Source organism: Babylonia areolata, chromosome 11 (assembly GCF_041734735.1).
Source record: "Babylonia areolata isolate BAREFJ2019XMU chromosome 11, ASM4173473v1, whole genome shotgun sequence".
Lineage (NCBI taxonomy): Eukaryota > Metazoa > Mollusca > Gastropoda > Neogastropoda > Buccinidae > Babylonia > Babylonia areolata.
The window spans coordinates 2612916-2631033 of NC_134886.1; the positions used below are offsets into that span (position 1 = coordinate 2612916).

General features: G+C 47.5%; 1 protein-coding gene across 3 annotated transcripts in view; it reads right to left on the reverse strand.

The window, feature by feature from the left end:
- LOC143287458 (short transient receptor potential channel 7-like) overlaps positions 1-18118 on the reverse strand; it is a 108226-nt gene that overhangs the window by 18291 nt on the left and 71817 nt on the right. For all 3 annotated transcript variants that reach the window (XM_076595460.1, XM_076595458.1, XM_076595459.1), the window contains exons 6-12: positions 16159-16302; positions 14996-15196; positions 9223-9390; positions 4897-5080; positions 2086-2397; positions 1057-1459; positions 584-815 (exon numbers count right to left, since the gene is read on the reverse strand). In XM_076595460.1, the coding sequence (XP_076451575.1) occupies positions 584-815; positions 1057-1459; positions 2086-2397; positions 4897-5080; positions 9223-9390; positions 14996-15196; positions 16159-16302 (1644 nt within the window). The remainder of the gene's footprint in view (positions 1-583; positions 816-1056; positions 1460-2085; positions 2398-4896; positions 5081-9222; positions 9391-14995; positions 15197-16158; positions 16303-18118) is intronic.

Sequence of the window (18118 nt, forward strand, 5' to 3'; positions counted from 1 at the left end):
CACTACACAACACCACACCACACCACACCAAAACACTACACAACACAACACCACACCACACCACACCAAAACACTACACAACACCACACCACACCACACCAAAACACTACACAACGCAGCACCACGCTACACAACACAACACAACACCACTCCACTCCACTACATAATGCAGCACGACGCAGCACCACACCACACCAAAATACTACATAGCACTACACCACACTAACCTATCCCACACCACCCCGCACCACACCACACCATAACCCTACACAACACTACCCCACAACACTACCCCACAACACCCCACAACACCCCACACCACCCCACACCGCACCGCACCACACCACACCACACCACACCACACCACTACACAACACTACACAAACACTACACCTCACCACACCATAACACTACACAACACTATACCATCCCACACCACCCCACACCACTCCGCACCACACCACACCACACCACCCCACACCACCCCGCACCACACCACACCACACCACAACCCACCAACCCACACCACACCACAGCACTACACCACACTATACAACACCACACCACACCACACCACACTGACCTGCACTTCATTGAAGGTGTTGGACATGACGGCAATCAACAGATTCAGCAGGACGATCATGGAGGCGAAGACATAGATGCCGTACAGGTAGTAGCCCACCGTCTCCACGGCCAATGCACGGTGCGGGTTGTTGGTCAGTGACGTCACCGGCCCGTCTGTCGTCAGCGCGGGGGCGTCCACCGCCCCCATACCGAAGACGGAAAAGGTGAGGGTGAAGAGGGTGTCGGAGAAACTGCATCGCCAGGAGTGAACGTCAACATTGATATATTATTATACATACTGAATGAATGAATAAATGAATGAACAAACGAATGAATGAACGAACGAATGAATGAATGAATGTATGAAGGAAGGAAGGAGGGGAAGGAAGGAATGGTAAACAACTGACTAACAAACAAACTAACCAACTAACAAATTAACTGACTAAAAAAAAGAAAAAACAAAAAAACCCAAAAAACAACGTTGCTCCTCACCTGTCGAACCGCCCGGTGTCACACTTGTTGGGGGAGTACAGGGTGGCGATGCCGCAGGTGAAGCACATAAGGACGAGCAGGAACATGCCGGTGATCTTGAAGAGGTCGGCGATGGTGCGGCGGAAGGAGACCAGCATGGTGCCAAGCGCCTCGTTGGCGGGCATGATGAAGGAGAACCGGGAGATGGACAGGATGGTGCCCAGGGTGAACAGCACGTCGGACAGCAGCTCTGGGTCCGGCACCCAGCCTGGGCTCCACGTCACTGTGATAACAATGATGATAACAATGATGAAGATATCAATGATGATGAAGGAGAACCGGGAGATGGACAGGATGGTGCCCAGGGTGAACAGCACGTCGGAAAGCAGCTCAGGGTCCGGCACCCAGCCTGGGCTCCACGTCACTGTGATAACAATGATGATAACAATGATGAAGATATCAATGATGATGAAGGAGAACCGGGATGGTACCCAGGGTGAACAGCACGTCGGACAGCAGCTCTGGGTCCGGCACCCAGCCTGGGCTCCACGTCACTGTCACGTATCATGATAATGACGATGTACATAAATAACAACAACAACAACAACAACAAAGTGGTAGTAGTAGTGGTGGCAGTAGTGGTAGAAGTGGTGCTGGTGGTGGTGGTGGTGGTGGTGGTGGTAGTAGTAGTAGTAGTAGTAGTAGTAGTAGTAGTAGTAGTAGTAGTAGTAGTAGTAGTAGTAGTAGTAGTAATACTAATGATGATGATGATGATGATGATGATGTTGATACTACTATGACAACTGTTACCAGTGCTACTACTGATGATGATGATGATGTTGATGATGATTATAATGATGGTATTAATACTAATGATAATACTGACAACAACAACGACAACAACAATAGCAACAACGACAACAACAACAACAAAACCTCAGTTATATAAGTAAGTAACAGACCCAAGATGAGAGACGAAAGACCAGACACACAGCCCCGGGATGAAAGGCAAACAGAACACACAGGTCGAGATCGAGAGAGATGCCTCACCATGGGAGGTTCTCATGCCATCCCTGTCGCAGTAGCCCGCGTGGGCCGTGGTCTTGTAGGCCAGGATCCGACACATGTCGTCCACGGTGGCCGCTCGCAAGGACGCCGCGTAGCTCGCGCCGGAAGTGACGTTGTAGGGCGAGGTGTGGGGGACCCGGATGACGCGGTTGATGCGGATGGGGGTGACGAGCTCCAGCACGAAGGCGGCCAGCAGGAGGCTGAGCATGACGGAGTCGATGACGTTCCACAGGGAGTTGAAGTAATCCTTGGCCCCTGCCTGCCAGATCTGCTTCACCTCCTCCCAGATCAGACCTGTAACACAGTGAAGGTGTTTGGTGTGTGTGTGTGTGTGTGTGTGTGTGTGTGTGTGTGTGTGTGTGTGTGTGTGTGTGTGTGTGTGTGTGTGTGTGTGTGTGTGTCTGTGTGTGTGTCTGTGTGTGTCTGTGTCTGTGTGTGTCTGTGTGTGTGTCTGTGTGTGTGTGTGTCTGTGTCTGTGTCTGTGGTGTGTGGTGTGTGTGTGGGGGGGGTGCGGGGGGGTATATAATGAGAGAGAGAGAGAGAGAGAGAGAGAGAGAGAGAGAGAGAGAGAGAGAGAGAGAGAGAGAGAATGTCATTTCTCGACAGTCTTTTTCTTCTTTCTCCTAAAGTTCAGACTGCAGAATGTAAGCAGCGCTCAAAGTCAGTTTGAAAATAATCCATCAGCCTCCGGTCGCGAGGTCAACCAGTGACAGATGAGAGTCGGTCCAGAAAGCGTCGCGTGTCTAGCGGCGCTTGATCCGCTGACCGGAAGATCTTGTCCCCAGAGGATCGTCAGTTGTGTTGCATTGCATTACGTTTGTCACAACATATTTCGCTTTGTCAAAGTCGGACCGCTTTCCCAGGGGATAGCGTGCTGCCACGCCACCGATACATTTTGCTTTTGTCCTGTGTAATCGTTTTTACCATCAAATTGAATTGATCTACAAAATTTTGATATGGACAATCTTTTGTTGTCGCGGGTTCTTGAATGTGTGCTTAATGCATGCAGCATGCAGGGCCTCGGTTTATTGACGTATCCAAAATACTAGCACCCAGATCACCACACAAAGTCTAGTGGAAGGAGGATTAAAATCTCCGGTCCCCTTATGTGACTTCAGGATCGTGACGGTCTTTCTGGTCATTCTTCGTCACTGACCGGTGGTGTGTGTGTGTGTGTGTGTGTGTGTGTGTGTGTGTGTGTGTGTGTGTGTGTGTGTTTGTGTGACTGTGTGTGTGTTTGTGTGACTGTGTGTGTGTGTGTGTGTGTGTGTGTGTGTGTGTGTGTGTGTGTGTGTGTGTATGTGTTTGTGTGTGACTCTGTGTGTGTGTGTGTGTGTGTGTGTGTGTGTGTGTGTGTGTGTGTGTGGGTGTGGGTGTGGGTGTGGGTGTGGGTGTGTGTAAGTGTACGTGTGTGTATATATATATGTGTGTGTGTGTCTATTTGTACGTGCGTGTGCATGTGCGTGTGTATTTGTGACAGAGACAAAGACACAGAGAAAGAGAGAGACAGAGACAGAGACAGACAGACAGTGAGAGAGAGACACACACACAGAGAGACAGAGACAGACAGACAGACAGGCAATCCTCCCAAGCACCGTGACATTTCTGACCCCCACCCCCACCCCCGAAACTCCCCCACCCTCCATCACCGCTATGACCACTCCCAGTCCCAGGAGGACAGAGGGACAATAAAGGTCACCCTGGAGTCCTGTGCTGTCCCTGCACTGTGTGGTCTTCCTGCTGATGGCGGGGTACGGGTGGAGCCCTTGATGCATCAATTATACATGTTCTCGCCTTTCACAGCTCCTACTGAGTGTCAGCGCTGATGGTCAGGGGTCAGCTTTCTGGGGCTTCCTCGTCTGGTTGTCTTTGTATTGGTGGCCAAGTTGCTATCAACTGGGGTGGGGTGGAGGTTGTGGATGTGGGAGGGTGGTGTGTGTGTGTGTGTGTGTGTGTGTGTGTGTGTGTGTGTGTGTGTGTGTGTGTGTGTGTGTGTGTTGTATAGTGTGGTTTTGTGGGGTGTGTTGAGTTGTGTAGTGTGTTGTGCTGTGTGGTGTAAGTGTGTGTTGTATGGTGTGGCTTTGTGGGGTTGTGTTGTGTTGTGTTGTGTTGTGTCGTGTTGTGTCGTGTTGTTTGGTGTGGTGTGTGCTAAACAATCCCGACCCTAAATTCAACAAAAACCAAAAATAGCCCAATCCAACCCAATCCAGCACAACCCAACCGAACTCAACCAATAAGTTCCCATCCCAACCCGACAAAACCCCAGCCCAACCCAACCCAACCCAAACACAGTGAAACACCCACTAATCTGCAATCCACTTGAAGCCGATGACAACGATCACATACCCACCCCAACAACCCCAACCCCTCTACATGAAAATACATAGTAACCAACGATACATATAAGGATGACGGCAACCAGGAAATATGCAATCCAACCCAACCAAACCCACTCCGAACCAATTCCAACCCAACCCCCATCCCAGCTCAGCTCCGATCCAACCCAACCCAACTAAATTTAACCCAACCCCTCCCGGCTTAACCTAACCCACACAACCAACCCAACTCCAACCCAACCCAACTTAACCCAACCCCAATCCAACCCATCCCCCCATTCGAACCCTAATCCAATTCGAACCCATCCCCCATTCGATCCCAACCCAACCCCATTTCCAACCCAAATTTAATCCAACCCAACCAAATTTAACCCCACCCAACCCCAACCAAACTTAACCCAACCCAATCCAATCCATCCCCAAGGCAACTCCAATACACCACCCCCTCCCCACTCACCGACGATCCACATGAGGATGATGGTGATGATGGTGTAGGCGTATCTCGGAGGGTCGTCACACACGAAGCTGTTGAAGGCGAAGCGAAGGTAGAGCTTGGAGACGATGATGACGACGAGGAAGGTGAGGTAGGAGCAGGTGTAGCTCAGGAACTTCATCAGAGGTGTGTTCACCACCTTGCCCACCTGAAAGTGCAGAAAAAGAAAAGTGAAAAAGAGGAAATTGTAGTGGTATGGCCACGAAGCTAGGACACGTGTCCTCTCCAAAACCATCCCCAAAGAAACAATTCAAGGGAATTAACCATAGCATGTATTCGCTCCGAAACATTCCTCCGGGGAACAGTTTACGGGAAGTAACCAGGGCATGTATCTTCTCCAAAACCTTCCTCAAGGGAAAATATCAAGGAAAGTAACAATCATAGCATGTATCCTCTTCCAAGACCTTCCTCCAGGGAATAGTTCAGGGGAAGTAACCAGGGCATGTATCTTCTCCAAAACCTTCCTCAAGGGAAAATATCAAGGAAAGTAACAATCATAGCATGTATCCTCTTCCAAGACCTTCCTCCAGGGAATAGTTCAGGGGAAGTAACCAGGGCATATATCTTCTCCAATACCTTCCTCCAGATAACAGATCAATGGAAGTAACCAGGGCTTGTATCCTCTGCAAGACCTTCCTCCAGGGAATAGATCAGGGGACGTACCCATAGCATGTATCCTCTCAAAGACCTTCATCCAGGAAACAGATCAGGGGAAATAACCAGGGTGTTTCATCTCCAAAAATTCATCCACGGAACAGTTCAGGGGAAGTAACCTAGGCATGTATCCTCTTTGAAGACCACCCACATGGGGGAGTAACCTAGGCATGTATCCTCTTTGAAGACCACCCACATGTGGGGAGTAACCTAGGCATGTATCCTCTTTGAAGACCATCCACATGGGGGAAGTAACCTAGGCATGTATCCTCCTTGAAGACCATCCACAAGAGGAAGTAACCAGGGCATGTATCCTCTTTGAAGACCATCCACAAGAGGAAGTAACCTGGGCATGTATCCTCTTTGAAGACCATCCACATGGGGGGAGTAACCAGGGCATATATCCTCTTTGAAGACCATCCACATGGGGGAGTAACCAGGGCATATATCCTCTTTGAAGACCACCCACATGGGGAAGTAACCAGGGCATATATCCTCTTTGAAGACCATCCACAAGAGGAAGTAACCTAGGCATGTATCCTCTTTGAAGACCACCCACATGGTGGAAGTAACCTAGGCCTGTATCCTCTTTGAAGACCATCCACAAGAGGGAGTAACCTAGGCATGTATCCTCTTTGAAGACCATCCACATGGGGGAAGTAACCTAGGCATGTATCCTCTTTGAAGACCATCCACATGGGGGAAGTAACCTAGGCATGTATCCTCTTTGAAGACCATCCACATGGGGGAAGTAACCTAGGCATGTATCCTCTTTGAAGACCATCCACATGGAGGGAGTAACCTAGGCATGTATCCTCTTTGAAGACCATCCTCCAGGGAACAAACAGTTGAGAGGAAGTAACCAGGGCATGTACCCGATCCAAGAAACAGTTCAGGGGAAGAAAAAGACGGGAAAGACAGAAGCGGACAGACATCATGGAATGGACGGTGCCGGTCCAATGCGCCTAATCCCGTTTCACCTACTCTTTGATCACGTCACCAACTTCAATGGCCTCTTGAGAGTTGGACTCTTTGTTCCGTTTCGCCTTCTCAACCGCTCTTTCTCCCTCTGTCTGTCTGTCTGTCTGTCTGTCTCTCTCCCTCTCTCTCTCTCTCTCTCTCTCCGCAGGGCTGGGTGAAAAAAGCATACGTTTTGCTTATCTCATTACCCTGGTAAAATAAAATTTCGTTTCGTTTCGTTTCTCTCTCTCTCCTTCTCCCTCTAAGATATACACATACACATAAAGAGATACACGTATGTACAATTATGTATATGAATGTATGAACGTGTACATGTGTATATATTCGTTTTCCGCTCTTGCCAGCAACCGGTCTTTTGTATTGATTGTTTTAATTCGTTCAGTTTATCTTCAATAACAACGATTTAGGATTAAACCTGGGTTCTCGTCTTTCTTCATTCTTTTCAGTACTGGTAAGATATCTCTGTCTGTTGTGATGTTAAGATATCTCTGTGTGTCTGTTGTGTTGTTAAAGGAGCAAATGTCTTGACTATCACAAGTCAAATTTCTTTGGAAAAACCTGATGATCCAGTCCCAGGATCGCCTCAGTCCTGGGCTGGACAGCAGCCTACTCACAGTAGTGTCCACCCCACTTACTCGTGGGAAAATTCGGGCACCTCCTCAGTGAACATTCCAGTTCAAGGTCCCTCCACTCCGTGGCCAGTCACATGGAGCCCTGACAACACTTTTTTCAGTTCTTAGCTCTCGGCACACTCCATTTGAATTATTCCTTCTAGCTAATTCTCAATGTTCCCTTATTTTATTTTATTATATTTGTTATCCTTTCACACCACTCATGCATTCATACAATGTTCCAATTAACAATACAATATTCATTCATGAGTCACGTCTTATAAATTACACAAATACACAAAAAAGTATTGATTTATCAAATAGTAAACATTTCAAAACTAACAGCAAAAACTACCATATTCACAAACTATTCAATCATTAGTTACATTTCGAATAAACAATAAAATAAATTTTCCCACCTGATGTTCGGAACATTCAAGGCACACAGACCACATCACATCACCCGAGCTCTGATGCATTCAGACTGACACTACAGCACATACATATACGCACACACACTCATGAACATGCACAGCTCACGATTCACCCACACTTACCACGTGCAAAACATTTTCACATTCATACAGGTATTCGAAATGTACAAACAAAAATTTCGTTCTTCCTCTGGCCACAGGCATTCGAAACTCGCTCTGTCACAAAGATATCTCTGAGTGTCTGTTGTGATGTTAAAAATATTTCTGTGTGTCTGTTGTGATGTTAAGATATCTCTTTGTGTCCGTTGTGATGTTAAATATATCTGTGTATGTCTGTTGTGATGTTAAGATATCTCTGTGTGTCTGCTGTGGTGTTAAAGAGATCTCTGTGTTTCTGTTGTGATGTTAAAGATATATCTCTGTGTCTGTTGTGATGTTAAGATATCTCTGTGTGTCTGTTACTATGTTAAAGATATCTCTGTGTGTCTGTTGTGATGTTAAAGATATCTCTGTGTGTCTGTTGTGATGTTAAAGATATCTCTGTGTGTCTGTTGTGATGTTAAAGATATCTCTGTGTGTCTGTTGTGATGTTAAAGATATCTCTGTGTGTCTGTTGTGATGTTAAAGATATCTCTGTGTGTCTGTTGTGATGTTAAAGATATCTCTGTGTGTCTGTTGTGATGTTAAAGATATCCATTTGTGTCTATCATGATGTAAAAAAAAAAGTGATTAAAATGTTTCTAAAAGGGAATCGGTCAGATATAGCCAGGCCGAGAGGACGTGTTTTGTCTGCGCTCTCTGTGGCACCCAATGGGAGCGGAGGTCGTGTCAACGCAGTGTTTCCCTTGCCTCACAGAGCGTATAACCATTGATGGAGTCTCCCGTCGGTCCGACGGATGAGTAGGCAGGCAGGCTTATCTGTCGGTGTGTGTCCTCATATGGGAGAAGAGGCCAATTCTGGATGCGCAGCACGTCCCACAGGTGTTGCAAGGGAAAACGTCTCCAGAAGTTGAGCCCTGCTTCCTTCGCTCACGCTTCTCCTTAATGGCCTGCGGCAGGTAGTACTGGGTTACATGGTACCAGTAGCAAGAGCTATGCCCCTGACCTGACCCAGAGAGCGTATAACACAGCTGTTCTTCTTCTTCTTCTTCTGCGTTCACTCGTATGCACACGAGTGGGCTTTTACGTGTATGACCGTTTTTACCCCGCCATGTAGGCAGCCATACTCCGTTTTCGGGGGTGTGCATGCTGGGTATATTCTTGTTTCCATAACCCACCGAACGCTGACATGGATTACAGGATCTTTAACGTGAGTATTTGATCTTCTGCTTGCATATACACACGAAGGGGGTTCAGGCACTAGCAGGTCTGCACATATGTTGACCTGGGAGATCGTAAAAATCTCTACCCTTTACCCACCAGGCGCCGTTACCGTGATTCGAACCCGGGACCCTCAGATTGACAGTCCAACGCTTTAACCACTCGGCTATTGCGCCCGTCACACAGCTGTTCAAATTTCGCTACTTGATGGAGGAGTAAGATGGTTTATTTTGGTAAGATATTAAAACAAAACAACAACAACAAAACCCACAAAAAACAAGCAAACTGACCCTGCTCCAGGGGGCGATGAGGTACAGCATGGAGAGCATGGGGCAGACCACCAGGCCCACGGGGATGGACAGCATCAGGTACAGGAAGCGGTTGAGGTACCTCAGGAAGGGTACACCACTGAACCACAGCTCCCCGATCTGCGCCTGGCACTGGGGGTGGGCCACAAACTGAAACAAACAGTCATCGATCATCATCATCATCATCACGTTGGATACATTTGTGTGTGTGTGTGTGTGTGTGTGTGTGTGTGTGTGTGTGTGTGTGTGTGTGTCTGTCTGTCTGTCTGTGTGTGCGTGTGTCTGTGTCTGTCTGTGTCTGTGTGGGTGTGCTTGGCTTTGTTCATGTACGTGGGTATGTGCTTGTGTGTGTGCGTGCATGTGTCTGTGTGCGTGTGTATGTGCATGCGCGCGTGCATGTGCGTACGCGTACATATAATTATGTGTCTGTGCCTCTGCGCCTGCCTTCGACACCCTACCCATCCCCCCACACATTGACCTCTGCATATTTCTGAAAGGAACCATTGGATACACACTTTGGACTGTCTGGCTTATAACACAGGATCGATCGTTTTGACCTGGATTTTGGTCACTGGATGCTATGGATACGGCACAAGGTGGGGGATGGGTGTGTCTGTTTGTCTGTCTGTCTGTGGAGGCAGGGGATAGGATCTATCTGTCTGTTTGTCTGCCTGCCTGTCTGTCTGTCTGTCTGTCTCTCCGCCCACCCCCCTCCCCCCCCTCTCTCTCTTTCTCTCTGTTAAACAGACTTGTATTACTTCTGTATTCAATAAATGATAACGTTATGTCGAATCTCGCCATATTTATGTACAAGTCATTAAAAGACGTAGTTCCATGATTGGCTAAACAGATCACACTTTTGTTTGTGTAAGGCTGTATGAAGATTATGTCCTTATGTAAATTTTTTTATACAAAGTATGTGATCACCCCTTCAACTGGAGCCATGGCCTTATTGAATAAACTACCGTTATCTTTATCGGTATCTCTTAACCACACACTTTTTTTCTCATCACCAAGTAAGTCTTCCTTTAAATACTTTAACAATTAATTTTGTGTCTCCTAATGTACTGTTTTGCATCATATTCATCAAACTTTCTGTACAGTCTGAACCAAATGCTTGTCAATGTTATTACGATTTCTTTGATTCTGTTAATTTGTCGGTGAAGGATTTCTGTTATTGGGTAGGGTTTAAATATGTCAAGTTTAATGTCCATTCCATGCCTTTTGCTCTTCCATACATGTGCAGTGGTGCTTCTTTGAATACAAATTGACATTCAATGTGGTGTTTCTATCAATAAACCTGACAGTGTTGTGTTTCTATCAATAAACCAGTGTTGTGTTTCTATCAATAACCCTGGCAGCCAGTGTTGTGTTTCCATCATTAAACCAGACAGTGTTGTGTTCCTATCAATAAACCTGACAGTGTTGTGTTTCTATCAATAAACCTGACAGTGTTGTGTTTCTATCAATAAACCTGACAGTGTTGTGTTTCTATCACTAAACCAGTGTTGTGTTTCTATCAAAAACCATAACAGTGTTGTATTTCTATCAATTAACCAGACAGTGCTGTGTTTCTATCAATAAACCAGACAGTGCTGTGTTTCTATCAATAAACCAGACAGTGCTGTGTTTCTATCAATAAACCAGACAGTGTTGTGTTTCTATCAATAAACCAGACAGTGTTGTGTTTCTATCAATAAACCAGACAGTGTTGTGTTTCTATCAATAACCCTAACAATATTGTGTTTCTATCAATAAACCAGACAGTGTTGTGTTTCTATCAATAAACCAGACAGTGTTGTGTTTCTATCAATAAACCAGACAGTGTTGTGTTTCTATCAATAACCCTGACAGTGTTGTGTTTCTATCAATAACCCTGACAGTGTTGTGTTTCTATCAATAACCCTAACAATGTTGTGTTTCTATCAATAACCCTGACAGTGTTGTGTTTCTATCAATAACCCTAACAATATTGTGTTTCTATCAATAACCCTGACAGTGTTGTGTTTCTATCAATAAACCTGACAGTGTTGTGTTTCTATCAATAAACCAGACAGTGTTGTGTTTCTATCAATAACCCTGACAGTGTTGTGTTTCTATCAATAACCCTGACAGTGTTGTGTTTCTATCAATAAACCAGACAGTGTTGTGTTTCTATCAATAAACCAGACAATGTTGTGTTTCTATCAATAAACCAGACAGTGTTGTGTTTCTATCAATAACCCAGACAGTGTTGTGTTTCTATCAATAAACCAGACAGTGTTGTGTTTCTATCAATAACCCTGACAGTGTTGTGTTTCTATCAATAACCCTGACAATGTTGTGTTTCTATCAATAAACCAGACAGTGTTGTGTTTCTATCAATAACCCTGACAGTGTTGTGTTTCTATCAATAAACCTGACAGTGTTGTGTTTCTATCAATAACCCTAACAATATTGTGTTTCTATCAATAAACCAGACAGTGTTGTGTTTCTATCAATAAACCAGACAGTGTTGTGTTTCTATCAATAAACCTGACAGTGTTGTGTTTCAATCGATTAACCTGACAGCCAGTGTTGTGTTTCCATCAATTAACCTGACAGCCAGTGTTGTGTTTCTATCAATACGTCTGGCAACCAGTGTTGTGCTTCTATCAATAAGTCTGGCAGCTGGTGTTGTGTTTCTATTTATACCCCCTCTCGGCGGCCAGTGATCGAATTGTATCTTCTCCAGTCCAGGCCAGACAAGGAACAGTTGGCTGCACACGAGCTTCTGTCAGCTTGTGTGTGTGTGTGTGTGTGTGTGTGTGTGTGTGTGTGTGTGTGTGTGTGTGTGTGTGTGTGACCTCTCTCTCTCTCCCCCCCTCTCTCCCTCTATCTGTCTTTCGGTCTCTCTCTCCATCTCTTTTTCTCTCTGCCTCTCACCCCCCGCCCCTGCCCCCCTCTTTCTCACCACACTTTCTCTCTCAACACTGTCTCTCTCTTTGTTGCTCTCTCACCTTCTCTCTCTTCCTCTCTTTCCTCCCCTCTCTCTCCCTCTTCCCCCCTCTCTCTCCCCCCTCTCTCTCCCCCCCTCTCTCTGTGTGAATCCCTCTGATCATTTTAATGTGGTTTTCTTTTACCCCCCCCCCCACCCCCTATTTCCGCCTACATCTTCATTTTCTTCTTGTTTCTATTTTCTCCACAATCAAAACGCATGATTATTTTGTTGCTGTGAGGGTATGTTGAAAGGAAGCTCTTGGTTTCGTGTGTAGAATATTGTGTTCGCTATTTTGGTTGATTTGTGATGTCGATTTTTTTTTGGTGTTATGTTCTTTTCTTTATCTTCTTTCAGTGTTTCAGTGTGATCCCTTTTCGGTAAGGGGCTTCGGCCTTCATCTGAATGAAAAGATCGTTATCGTTATCGTTATCGTTATATATATATATATATATATATATATATATATATATATATATATATATATATATATATATATATATATATATATATAACGTTCGCTGAACAGCTTAATAGCAATAAAATTCGTTCTCTCTCTCTCTCTCTCTCTCTCTCTCTCTCTCTCTCTGTCGCTCTCTCTCTCTCTTTCTCTCCCTCCTCTCTCTCTCACCCCCCCCCCCCCCCCCCCCCCCCTGTCTCTCTCGCTGGTCTAAATGTATGTATGTACCTCCTCTGCAAACTGGCCTGTGGCCTTGCGGTAAAATATTTCTGAATTCTGAGTTCTACTCTGTCGCTCTCTCTCTCTCTCTCTCAGTCTGTCTCTCTGTCTCTGTCTTTCTCTCCCTCCTCTCTCTCTGTCGCTTCCCCCCCTCTCCTCTCTCCCCCTCTCTCTGCCACTAACCAGGATGAATGGGAGGGCTGTCAAGGGAGGGAGGCAGACAAGTGGGGATGGAGGGGAGGTTGGGAGGGGGGGGGGGGCGGTGAGTCTGGCCGGTATCGATGGTACGCTAGGATGAGCTAGGGAGTCTGTAGAAAAGTGGTGTGTTGAGGTGGGGGGCGATGACATGGTGAAGAAGGGGGGGAGGGTGAGGGGGTAGGGGTGGGGTGGAGGTCGGTAGCAAACCATAATCATGACCACGGTCAAATGGTAGGGTGGTGGTGGGGATGGTGGGGGTGGCGGGTGGTGAAGTGTACAACATCAAGGTATCTTTTTTTCTTCTTTACACATAGACACACAGGAACACATACACACAAGAAACGCACAGGCACACGCACACACACACACATAGACATACACGCACACGCACACACACACACACACGCACACACACACACACACACACACACACACACACACACACACTTCATCCTTATAGCTATGTGCACCAACTCGAGCAAGATGTTTCCAACATTATTGATATCAACATCATCATCATCATCACCACCACCACCACAAACACCACCACCACCACCACCACCACCACCACCGCCAACATCAACATCACCGCCAACACCACAACCACCACCACCACCATCACCACAACCACCACCACCACCACCACCACCACCACTACCGCCATTACTACCACCATCACCACCGTCACTACCCACCACCACCACCACCATCACTACCCACCACCACCACCACCACCACCACCACCACCGCCAACATCAACATCACCGCCAACACCACAACCACCACCACCACCATCACCACAACCACCACCACCACCACCACCACTACCGCCATTACTACCACCATCACCACCATCACTACCCACTACCACCACCACCATCACCACCATCACTACCCAACACTACCACCACCGTCACCACCACCACCACCGTCACCACCCACCACCACCATCACCGCCACCACCATCGCTACCACCACCACCATCACCACCATCACCACCATCACTACCCAACACCACCACCACCGTCACCACCACCACCACCATCACCACCCACCACCACCACAACTACTACCACCACCACCATCACCACCACCACTACCACCACCACCACCACCATCACCAACACCACCACCACGACTTCAACCACCACTATTACTGCTATTATCATCACCACCACCACCACCACCATCACCAACACCACCACCACGACTTCAACCACCACTATTACTGCTATTATCATCACCACCACCACCACCACTACCACCACCACCACCCCAACCACCACCACCAACCCACCCCCACCACCACCAACTTCATCACGACCACCCTCCACGCTCACCTCCCCCACCCACCAAACTCTCCCCCGCCCCTCACCACCGCATCCACCATCCCCTCCAGCCACCACCCCAAACCACTCCCACCCCCTACCCCCCACACACACTCCACAGAGCCCCCCCACCCCCTACCCCCCACACACACTCCACAGAGCCCCCCCACCCCCTACCCCACACACACACTCCACAGAACCCCCCACCCCCTACCCCACACACACACACTCCACAGAGCCCCCCCACCCCCTACCCCACACACACACACTCCACAGAGACCCCCCCACCCCCTACCCCACACACACACCCCACAGAGCCCCCACCCCACCCCCTACCCCCCACACACACTCCACAGATCCCCCCCACCCCCTACCCCACACACACACTCCACAGAGACCCCCCCACCCCCTACCCCCCACACACACTCCACAGAGACCCCCCCACCCACCCCCTACCCCACACACACACACCCCACAGAGCCCCCCCCCCACCCACCCCCTACCCCCCACACACACACTCCACAGAGCCCACCCACCCCCTACCCTCCCACCACCACCACCATCACCACCATAACCGCCAACCCCTCCCGTCACCTTTTTCTGCTCCATGCGGAGCGCGGTGTGGACCATGGGCAGGATGTCCCCAGAGTTGTTCTCCAGGTCGTCGTCCCCGCTGTCTCGGGACCTCTTGGGCCTGCCGCTCAGCACCGTCTTCACCTCGTCAGAGCTCTGACACTGGTCCAGCAGCTGCAGCGTGAAGTTCTGCACCTGGTGGTCCAGCTCCTGGTACACTTGCTGTGGGGACACACACAGCGACAGGGATGATGGTCAGGTCGTTAGCACACACACACACACACGTAACACAGACATATTTTACACATGACACATACATGTATCACAGCGGGGCTACTAATCAGATCATCAGCACATAAACACCGTGCCAGGTCAAGCGCTCAGCTGGAGGGCAGAAGAAACGCTACAAAGACTGCCTCAAAGCGTCCTTCAACGACCTGGGCGTCCACATCAACACGTGGGAGACGCTTGCTCTGGACCGTCCAGTTTGGTACAGCAAGATCACCACAGGAGCCCGTGCAGCTGAAGCCAGGCCTATCACCAAGGCGCATCTAAAGTATTCTGTGCGCAAGGCCCGAACAGCATCCACTGCCACGACAGCACCCACTCACTTGTGGGCTAGTGTTCATCTCACTACCTAATCGCCAGAGCAAAACATCACATACAGTTCATCATAGACTGCTGATAAGAGAAAAAAAAAGTGCCAAGGCCTGCTCAAAAAAAAAAAAAAAAAAAAAGTAAGGGGAATGGACTGGGAAGGCAGGAAAAGGAGACACCAAAGGCAGAAATAATGAAAGTGATAGAAAAGCGGATATTTCAAGCACAGAATTTCCAGAAGACGGAATGTCATTTATGCCGATAGACCCCCGACATCCCACAGGGGAACATAATACACAACACAGAACACATACACATGACACATGTTCAGTTCAGTTGCTAAGGAGTCGTCGTAATAATATTACTAATAATGATGATAACAACAACAACAACATTATTATTAATAATAATAATAATAATAATAATAATAATAATAATAATAATAATAATAAACACAGTAAAATAAAGATAACACAAGATAAAGGCCAAACTAAAATAACGACAAAACTCCAAACAAAACCAAAACAAAACAACACAAAATAAACTGAAACAGACACAGAAGAGACCACCCCGATCTTGTGACGGACCTTATACTCCCCCTCGATCTCGGAAAGACTGCGGAACTTCTGGGACAGGTGGAAAGCGGCCTGGATAGGGTCCTCCTCTGTCAGGGCGATGTAACACGGGCTGGCCAGGGCCTTGAACGTGTCGAGTCTCTGGGTGGTGAACACCTGCACACACACACACACACACATACACACACACACACACACACACACACGCATACGCGCGCGCACACACACACATACACACACACACACACACACACACACACACACACGCACGCACGCACGCACGCACGCACGCACGCACATACACCTTTGTGATGATGATGATGATGGTGGTGGTGGTGGTGGTGGTGGTGGTGATGGCGACGTTCAGACTCTGGACTCATTCCAACAGCAGTAGCAACAACGATAACAACAACTGATGCTACAACTCACACTACTGCTACTTCTAATACTACTGCTGCCAACACCATCATCATCACCACAAACACAAAAACAACAACATAAACTGAACACACACCACACCACACCACAATCACCACACTCTCTACGATAACAAGAACATCCCACACCACAATCACCACACTCTCTACGATAACAACAACATCCCATACCACAATCACCACACTCACAACAACAATAACAACAACATCCCACACCACAACCACCACACTCACAACAATAACAACAACAACAACATCCCACACCACAACCACCACACTCACAACAACAATAACAACAACAACATCCCACACCACAATCACCACACTCACAACAACAACAACAACAACAACATCCCACACCACAATCACCACACTCACAACAACAACAACAACAACAACAATAACAACATCCCACACCACAATCACCACACTCACAACAACAACAACAACAACAACATCCCACACCACAATCACCACACTCACAACAACAACAACAACAACATCCCACACCACAACCACCACACTCACAACAACAACAACAACAACATCCCACACCACAATCACCACAATCACCACACTCACAACAACAACAACAACAACAACAACATCCCACACCACAACCACCACACTCACAACAACAACAACAACAACAACATCCCACACCACAATCACCACACTCACAACAACAATAACAACAACAACATTCCACACCACAACCACCACACTCACAACAACAACAATAACAACATCCCACACCACAATCACCACACTCACAACAACAACATCCCACACCACAACCACCACACTCACAACAACAACAACATCCCACACCACAACCACCACATTCACAACAACAACAACATCCCACACCACAACCACCACACTCACAACAACAACAACAACAACAACATCCCACACCACAATCACCACACTCACAACAACAACAACAACAACAACATCCCACACCACAATCACCACACTCACAACAACAACAACAACAACATCCCACACCACAACCACCACACTCACAACAATAACAACAACAACAACATCCCACACCACAACCACCACACTCACAACAATAACAACAACAACAACATCCCACACCACAACCACCACACTCACAACAACAACAACAACATCCCACACCACAACCACCACACTCACAACAACAACAACAACAACAACATCCCACACCACAACCACCACACCCACAGCAACAACAACAACATCCCACACCACAACCACCACACTCACAGCAACAACAACAACAACAACAACATCCCGCACCACAATCACCACACTCACAACAACAACAACAACAACATCCCACACCACAACCACCACACTCACAACAACAACAACAACAACAACAACATCCCACACCACAATGACCACACTCACAACAACAACAACAACAACATCCCACACCACAATCACCACACTCACAACAACAACAACAACAACATCCCACACCACAACCACCACAATCACAACAACAACAACAACATCCCACACCAAAATCACAACACTCA